General features: G+C 36.6%; 1 protein-coding gene across 4 annotated transcripts; it reads right to left on the reverse strand.

Moving 5' to 3' along the window:
* Positions 1-2,728: 2,728 nt before the first annotated feature.
* Positions 2,729-8,127, reverse strand: LOC103413793 (probable serine/threonine-protein kinase SIS8). 4 transcript variants are annotated; one of them, XM_008352235.4, is made up of 16 exons: positions 7,712-8,121; positions 6,771-7,167; positions 6,562-6,681; positions 6,310-6,466; positions 5,890-6,186; positions 5,677-5,717; positions 5,521-5,589; positions 5,327-5,427; positions 4,986-5,064; positions 4,591-4,689; positions 4,436-4,504; positions 4,217-4,266; positions 3,757-3,838; positions 3,543-3,637; positions 3,330-3,448; positions 2,729-3,141 (listed from the first exon to the last, which is right to left on the reverse strand). In XM_008352235.4, the coding sequence occupies exons 1-15, from the start codon at positions 8,008-8,010 to the stop codon at positions 3,373-3,375; spliced, it is 2,031 nt and encodes a 676-aa protein (XP_008350457.2). In that variant the 5' UTR covers positions 8,011-8,121; the 3' UTR covers positions 2,729-3,141; positions 3,330-3,372. The 4 variants fall into 4 exon arrangements, with proteins under 4 accessions (XP_008350457.2, XP_028956847.1, XP_028956846.1 ...); XM_029101014.2 differs by having other exon boundaries at positions 5,890-6,466; positions 7,636-8,127; XM_029101013.2 differs by having other exon boundaries at positions 2,729-3,138; positions 5,890-6,466.
* Positions 8,128-8,703: the final 576 nt, after the last annotated feature.

Genomic DNA, 8,703 nt, shown 5'->3' on the forward strand with positions numbered 1-8,703 from the left:
TTCCTTCAAAACAAGAGATACTACTGACCTGAATGAGAAGGGACAAGTTAATAAAAGAGGTACCAAATGGGATAGCAAGGAGAGGTTCTTTCGGAGGTCTCCTCACATTTTCATATTCTTCCCATTCCCTCTTGTTTTGTGTGATTTTGGTTAAACCACGTCAACCTTTTATATTCCTATTACTTATTGTTTTATTATTTTTATAAAAAAAATTAATATAAAATGTTGATGTGGCTTAACCGTGACCACACAAACAGGAGGGGATGAGAAGAGTATGGAAATGGGAGGGCAGACAATCCACCTTCGGTTCTTTCTTACAACAATATAGTATTATTGGTAGGGCCCTCTCTGAGATTTTGAGAGTTCTTTGTAAAATTTATAAAAAAGTCATTCCTTAAGATAGTCTTAAAAAATGTAGGACAATGTATTAACGTTAGAAAATAATCACTTAAATCAAAACAAAGTATAGCACTAACTGATTGCAAGTTTAAAAACGACATTAATAATAAGTAAAAAGAGCTACAAACATAACGTTCACTAAACAATAAAAAACAGTTCAATCTTAAACAACCAAACAAGAAAACAAACTTTAAAAACTCTAACTTTAAAGTTTCACTTAAATATATAACATTATTATATAATAATATTGAAAAAATACTATCTTTTATGGTGTATTATTAGCACTCAAAATTTCTTATTGTATTCTAAATTTTTATATTTAGAAAGGAAAAAAATTACATTTATAAGGAGTGTAAGATGAGATTTTAAAATATTAACAAAATCAATTTTTGAATATAGAATATTATTACATATAAATATTAGGTGACAAAAATTTTAGGAGCCTCTTCAAATTTGAGGTCATGTGCGACTGCACTTTTCGCACCTTCTCAACTCTCCCTTTGATCATTGGTCTAATAAATGATTAAAAAAATGAACCATTCGTCTAATAAATAATCACACATGGTGTATTTGTTATTTAAGAGTAACTCTTGATACAGAGGGTCCAAACACGAACCATAAATTTAGAAATCTATTATTCCAAAAAGCCCATAACAGTGATAAAATCCAATGCATAAAACAGTGAAGAAAATGTTTATGTATTCCCCCAGAAGCCCATAACAGTGAAAAAAATCCAATCGAGCAGAAACATGGAGTTTTGAGGGAAGGACCAAGATACCCACGACAAATCAGAGGAGGAGAGATCGAATCCGAGACGATTTAATTAATAGGCTTGTGGGGATTTGTCGTTTTGGTGGTGTCAATCGAATCCAGAAGCTGTCTAGAGAAGCAATGCAGGTCCGTCCGATCTGGGTTTGAAAATGATTGTGGGATGGGAGGGGCGAAGCGGAGAAGTTGGTCATAGCCTTTTGCTCGATTTTGGGATGTCTCGCCAAGGCCATCTAAGGAAGGGTTTAGTTGAGTTTAGTTGGGGTGAGTTATTTTAAGGGAACTTTAACGAAAAGCACATGTTACTGTTTACTTTAACGAAAAACCACATTTTTACACTAAAAAGTCAATCCTGGTACTATTCACTTTACCCTTTATTTTGTCCTTATCATTAAAACTCAAAGTTTTCAAGCCCTTTTCATTAGTTTTCTTTTTTTTTAAAGCTAGTCCTGACATATAAGAAATACAAAACTGCACTAACATTTAGAGTTGATTTGGGGTTATGGTGCTTTAAATGAATAAAAAAAAAACAAAAAAAGCTTATTAAACTCTGGAACATCGCCATTTAGTACTAAGGTCTAATGGTATTACTCTTTACTTGTAAGCGAGAAATCTTAGCTTTGATTCTTGCTAAAAGCAAATTTTCAAAAATTGCTATCAATAACAATAGAAAAGCAAAAGATACTTATGAAAAAAGTGCTTTTTTTTTCAATGCATAATAATCAGTGCCCATTAAATGAGTTTTTCAATGACAAGAATACTCCCACATATCTTACAAATTACAATCATTGACCCTAAATTATTGTCTTTTGACAATTGTTATATCATATTAAATATTAGATCATTTTTAGTCATTTAACATATTCAAGGCAATTTATACAAAAGTTTGCCAACACTTGTACACTTTTTTTTATTTTTGTTAAAGCACCTTCGCCAACACTCATATTCAGGGATTTGTCGTTTTAGTGGTGTCAATCGAATCTAGAAGCTGTCTAGTGAAGCAATGCAGGTCCGTTCGATCTGGGTTTGAAAATGATTGTGGGATGGGAGGGGCGAAGCAGAGAAGTTGGTCATAGCCGTCTGCTCGATTTTGGAGTGTCTCGCCAAGGCCTTCTAAGGAAGGGTTTAATTGAGTTTAGTTGGGGCGAGTCTCTTTAAAGCTAGTCATGACATATAAGAAACACATGACTGCACTAACATTTAGGATGTCTGAAAAAAAAGTTTATTTTTTTCAATGCATAATAATCAGCGCCCATTAAATGAGTTTTTCAATGACAAGATTACTCCCACATATCTTACAAATTACAATCATTGACCTTAAATTATTGTCTTTTGACAATTATTATATCATATTAAATATCAGATCATTTTTAGTCATTTAGCATATTCAGAGCAATTTATACAAAAGTTTGCCAACACTCATACACTATTTGTTTTTTTTGTTTTTTTTGTTAAAGCACATTTACAAAAAAAAAAATGTTTACCAAACACTCAAAAACTTTACTTTACAGTATTTATTCTCACCGCACAGAGAATTAGTTTTTTGTTTTAAACACAGCAATACCAAACTAGCCTTAGTCCAATCTAATCCAGTAAAAGCTAGTGAGGACAAACAAACACACCCTAAAGGTAATGTTGAGGAATTGGAGGTGTCCCAACAGTGGTGGAAGTGCAGAACTTCTCCAAATGAAAGGCCACCCACAAGGAGAACAAGACATGCACTTTGAACCTCATTTCGAACTAAGACTCATGCTCATATTCTCAACAAGTAAAAAGGGAAAGAAAAAAAAATACTCTACACAATCTAATCTAATGAGCCTTATACTCATATTGTTATGGCGATGGTTGGTACATTAAATTTGAAAAATTTCTTAATTTCACAAAGTCCATTATATTAAGAATACCTCATTGCATTTCGTCTTGGGTCTCGGTTTGCATTAGGACGGCTCCACTCCAGAAAAACGAGTCCATCTTCTAAAGAAAGATTGTAAAAGGAAATTCAGCACTACCCAACATATTCCTTTTATTTCTTCATGTTCCACTTTAAAAACATATGTATGCATTTGTATGGCAGAGAAAAAAACAGACTATCTAAAGCAGTTGATGAAATTAATCTATTCGGAATTGTTTAGTATGAAATGGCTTAAAGGTGTTTGTCTGACCTAAACCATATTATAGTTATGATTCTGAGCTCCTCCTCACAGATCATGATGCAACTTTCTGGATTAGGCCCTTCATTCTCTGAATTATGTCTTCAAATGATGGACGTTGTTCCAGGCCGCTGATTGTTATTGGCAACAAAGAATGGTTTTAGTTTCAACACGTGAGTTCGAATTTCAGTAAACAAAATGAGCTAGCCAGCTGAATGTACTTACCTTTGCCAACAGTCTTCGATGATGGATACTACTTGGGGATCGAGGCCTTCTGGTATGTCTAATCTTCTATCCATGAACCCTACAATTCCAACCACCTTTCGTATGAAAGGAACAATTTTGAGTGAGATTAGAAGACCAAAAGGGAAAAGAGAATCAAAGTTTTTGTGCTGTTATATGCGCACAAGTGTGCTCACTGAGAAAAACAAGAGAGAACCTGTAAGGAATTGAGGTTATTCCATGGGACCGATTGAGTCATTAGTTCCCACAGGATGACACCGAAGCTAAACACATCTGACCTGTTTAAAGAGAAGACAACTCAATACATGGTAAAAGTTTGGACGTAAATGTCACCAAACGTTTGCTCAATAATGGAAAAAAACAAGGTATACAGGCTCGATTATTGTTACATAGTCAATTACAGTGCTATGACTGCTCGATCGCTACTTGGATGGGCTGCCATAAAATTCCAAGATCATATGATTCTATAATTTCAGAACTACAGCATAGCAGACATAATGTTCGATACAATTTTCATCTAATACAATGGTAACAGATGAATACATTTGATCCTATGTCTGAAGGATATCATATTCTACAAAAAATCCACATTTGACATAAAAGCTTCAAAAGGGAGGACATGCAAGACAAGTTATAGATCAGTTTTCAGAAATTACTTCTCATTAGATGGTTCGTTTCGAAGGACTTCAGGGGCCATCCACTGAGGCTGCATTTAGTAAAATAAAGACGTCAAAGTGAGATTATTACATAAAGGTGGTCATTGTAATCAACAGAGATTCAAAACATTCCACCAAGGTTTCTCAAATTTTTGTAAAGCATAACATATCCGTGAGCACATTCCGCAATTAGAAGGACCTTTAGAAGGAGACACTTACTGTTCCTCTCCCAGATTTTGCACTCAAGAAGGTTGCATTCTTCAACTTTGACAGATCAAAGTCTCCAACCTGACAGAAAAAAGACTACTCTAAGCAACTGGTGTATACTCCATCTCCTTGAATAAGTAGTGAGGCCATCGATCGATTTACATTACCTTGACAGTCCAATTCTTATCGACCAGCAGGTTAGACGATTTCAAATCTCTGTGAACTATAGGTGGATTTCTATGATGCAAGTAATTCATACCTCTAGCCTGTAATATAAGAGAATTTGTTATTCCATTGACAGCAGAAAGCCGGAAAGGCTTAAGTGAAAAATAACTGATTTGCGTGACTTTGCATATACAAATCATATACAACACTGCATAACCACTGTTAAATGTGAGCGTGACACCCTGATGTTAGTGACCAAAGTTAGATTTGTGCATGTTTCATGCATCTCTAATTCTTTGAAAGGATAACTTTTGTTGTAACGAAAATGTGAACACAAGCAACCGTGTGCAGACACAAAGAGAGAGAGAGAGAGAGAGAGAGAGTAGTATAGACGCACAACATCAAGAGCCATCACCAGCCGTCGTCTGATGTCTAATGTCTGATTGTTCTTGTGAAGTTGTTTAAAGAGACTTCCCCTGCCCAGACAAAATGAAATCAGTTTAATACTCGTCCATAATTGCCATATGATAAGGGGAGCAGTATCTTAGGATATCTGCATTTTATGGCTTGACCAGATTGGTTAAACCGTTAAGATACCATTCAGAATGATATCAACAGTACAAAATCAAAGGCCTGGTACCTAGTAGCACAACATGAAATAAACCAGCTTAGCAACAATGCGTGAACTCTTAATATCGCTCACTGACCAATCTTTGAAAGTAATATAGTTCCAATTACCTAGGTAAATACTCTGTGACGATGGCAAGGTGTTCTTGTGAGCACACAGCTCCCATAAACAACAAGACATTAGGATGTCGCAATCTTTTCATTATATCAATCTAAAGAAAGAAAAAAAAAGGGATTCTGGATCAGCTGCTTCCTTTCTCAAACAACAATACAAACAATACAAGTTAACTGAAAATTTATAGCACCTCCTTCTTGTAGTCTTGTAAAATCCCTTCACTGTATTCATTCTTAAAGTAAACCTTAATAGCAACATCCTAAACAAAACACACACAAAAAGTCAAATGTGAAATTATTGACTATTTGGGTAAAGATATTAAGGACATTTTGACATAGACATGTACCGATTCATTCCAGATTCCACGATAAACAATGGCACATGAGCCTGTGAGGCAAGAACAAACATGGATGTTTAGATACCGAAGATCCAGTCTCATGTACACTTCTTAAGAATTTCCACCTTTTAAATTAAAGATAGCTACTTGGGACAAACCACCCAGGCTTTTCAAATTTTGAGCAAAGGGCACTAGATTTAAAACACAAATAGACACATCTACCTTGTCCAATTGCATCTCCCAAATGCAAGTCATCCCACGAAATCTCACAATCTTCTCTGGAGTTAGAGTTGTTATCCCCTTTGCTCAAACAACTATCACTGCTGTCTAAATTTGGTAGTTGTTTACCATTTTGTCCATGCACTGAATCTTGAATGTCCAAAGTATTCAAGTAGCGTTCTTCAGGTTTTGGATCCTTTCCCTCCACTCGGTAGCGTAATCTTGGCAACAGATACCCCGGTCTGGGTGACCCAAAATCCGCATTGCGCTCCCTTGAAGAGGCTAAAACAGAACCCTCACCTGAAGGAATTGAGTTTTTGTGCCCATATGCATTTGGATGAGTTCTATTATCGTCATGAGAAGAATGGCCATTACCAGGTTTTTCTTCCTTACTGTCTGTATCAACAAAGCAGTGGCATGTACCTGATGCTTTTGACTTTCTTGGGGAATAAGAATCCTTAGTCACTTCATTTCTAAATAGAGAAGCACCAGTTCTACCACTTTGTTGAGAGCTTCTATCGTCTTGGTTTCCACCTTTGTTGGTTCCTATAGTACGCAGCTTTGACAAGAACTTTGCTGCCTGCAGCCATCTCACCAAAATAGTTAAGACACACTCTACAGGGAAATAAAAAGATGAAAACATAGAAACCATGATTTAGTACGACAGATACTCACCAGTTTACCAGGTTTCTCTAAGTCAGCATCTTCGGTTTGTATTGTAGAGTCCTCTCTGCCCTTGTTCATCGCACTTGAATTGCATACATCGTCTTCATTTCTTGATAGAAGTCTTGAGGCCTGATAAGTTCACCAGCGTAATAAGTAAAGCACAATTTCAGTTATCTGAACGAAATCAAAAGAATTGTGATTGTGTAGCACATAAGCACCAGATTAGAAACAGACGATGCAATCTGTGGCAATGGTGCAATAGGTGGCCGTGGGTGCCTTGATTGCCATCCTCTACATTGGACATTGGCATGATCCTTGAATGTTTTCATTTTTTCTGCTTGTAATCTATTAAACAATGCCGCGTCATTTGAAACGGTGATAATACCGACAAGCTCATTGTTCTCATACAACGGGGTTTTGGTTACCATCGCCATAAATATTTCTCCAGACCTCTTCTTAAGAGGGAACTGACCTGACCATGATAGCCCAATGCACAACTTTTCCATGATTCTCTTTAGAGGTGCAAAGTATTCCTCAGCAATGATGTTCTCAGAATCTCTCTGTCCAAGGACTTCATAGTCCTTCCATCCATAGAGATCCTCAGCCGCTCGATTCCTGAATTAATACGCGATGCAGTGTCAACGAATATCAAATTTTCGAGCAATTTGACTTCACATGGGATAGCATATGTTAGCTGCCATCTAAAGTGTCTACAATGAGGTTTCAGAAATGAATTCAACATGCATGAATCTTGACATATTCAACTTCAGGGATACATAAACCCATCGGTCCACTACAACGTGCATAACAGATGTCGAATTCTGTCGCAAAAGATCTCGGTGTAAATATTATATCAAACGCTTACAATATTCATTTGTGATTATCTAAAATCCTTGGATTGACCTCAAATTCTTTATCTCGAATCGATCATATGTTGTGGCATGTAAATATTTGCTGAGATAAACACAAATATGCACAAATTTCGATGCAATCTAACTTTCCTTTTACCAAAATCCAAATTTGTGAAGTTAAATTTATAAAATGAACTGTTTCATCCAATATCACATATACAGTAGCACCAACCTGTAACAGTGACACCGTAAAAACACATACAACTTCACGAAACAATCACAACGACGCAGTTCTAGCACTCGCGTACCAGTAATTGATCTCTCCGCTGGATGCTACGCAGACATAGACGGCGTGGCCTATGCTATCCAACACGGCTTTGTACGGGCTGCCGGAGAGGAAGAAACCGGGCACGTTGAACAGCGAACCCGGATACTCTGACGTCGGCATCTCAGCCTCCTCCTCTTGCTTCTCCTTCTCCTTCTCCTTCCTCCTCTGGTGGCAGAGTTGGTGGAGCTCAGCTCGGAGCCTGGCGTGGCTTGCCTCCAGGCTCCGGCACCGATCGAACAGAACTTGGTACAGTGTCTCCGGTTGGTCGTGGGCGGCCATCGACACCGATGCCGAGGTCTCGCGTAGGAAAACGGAGCGCAATGCGCATAGCTGCTAAATATAGCGGGTTGCTTCCCTCTTTTAGTTTCTGATCGTGCGAGCAGGTCTGCTCCAAATGCTCTGATATAATATTTTAATTATTTTTTAATTAGTTTAATACAAAAGTCTGTACTTGCAACTTGCAACTTGCAAGTTACTACGAAACAGATTGGTTGCTAACTTTGATGGCAATGATTTAATCTTGACCGTTGAGGTGTTGTTTGTGACTTGAAGCCTGAGTTCATCCACATCCACATTGTTTGCTTCCTTCCTTGTAGCTAGCACATATTAAATTATTAATGTCCACTTTTTGGATTTATATCTGGCTACATACAAGTTCAAACGTAAATCATAAAAGTACCATTAAGATTTATTTATAAAGAATCTCAACGTATTGTATTGCGACATAAATAACGAGATAAAATTATATTATGAAAATTGTTATTACTAAACTTTCTATATTTAAAAATATTAACACACTCGTAAGAAGTTCTAATAATAGTTTTCTTTATTAAATTGACAAAAAATGTTGTACAATTAAGATATCATGTTTAGGAGTGGGCATGCTGCGGTTCCACCCCTAAATTGTAATCGAAATCGGAAAATATCAACAGTTCGATTTGGCGTGGTTCCGTTTAAATTTATTACTAGAAT

The sequence above is a fragment of the Malus domestica genome, chromosome 04 (genome assembly GCF_042453785.1).
Source record: "Malus domestica chromosome 04, GDT2T_hap1".
Lineage (NCBI taxonomy): Eukaryota > Viridiplantae > Streptophyta > Magnoliopsida > Rosales > Rosaceae > Malus > Malus domestica.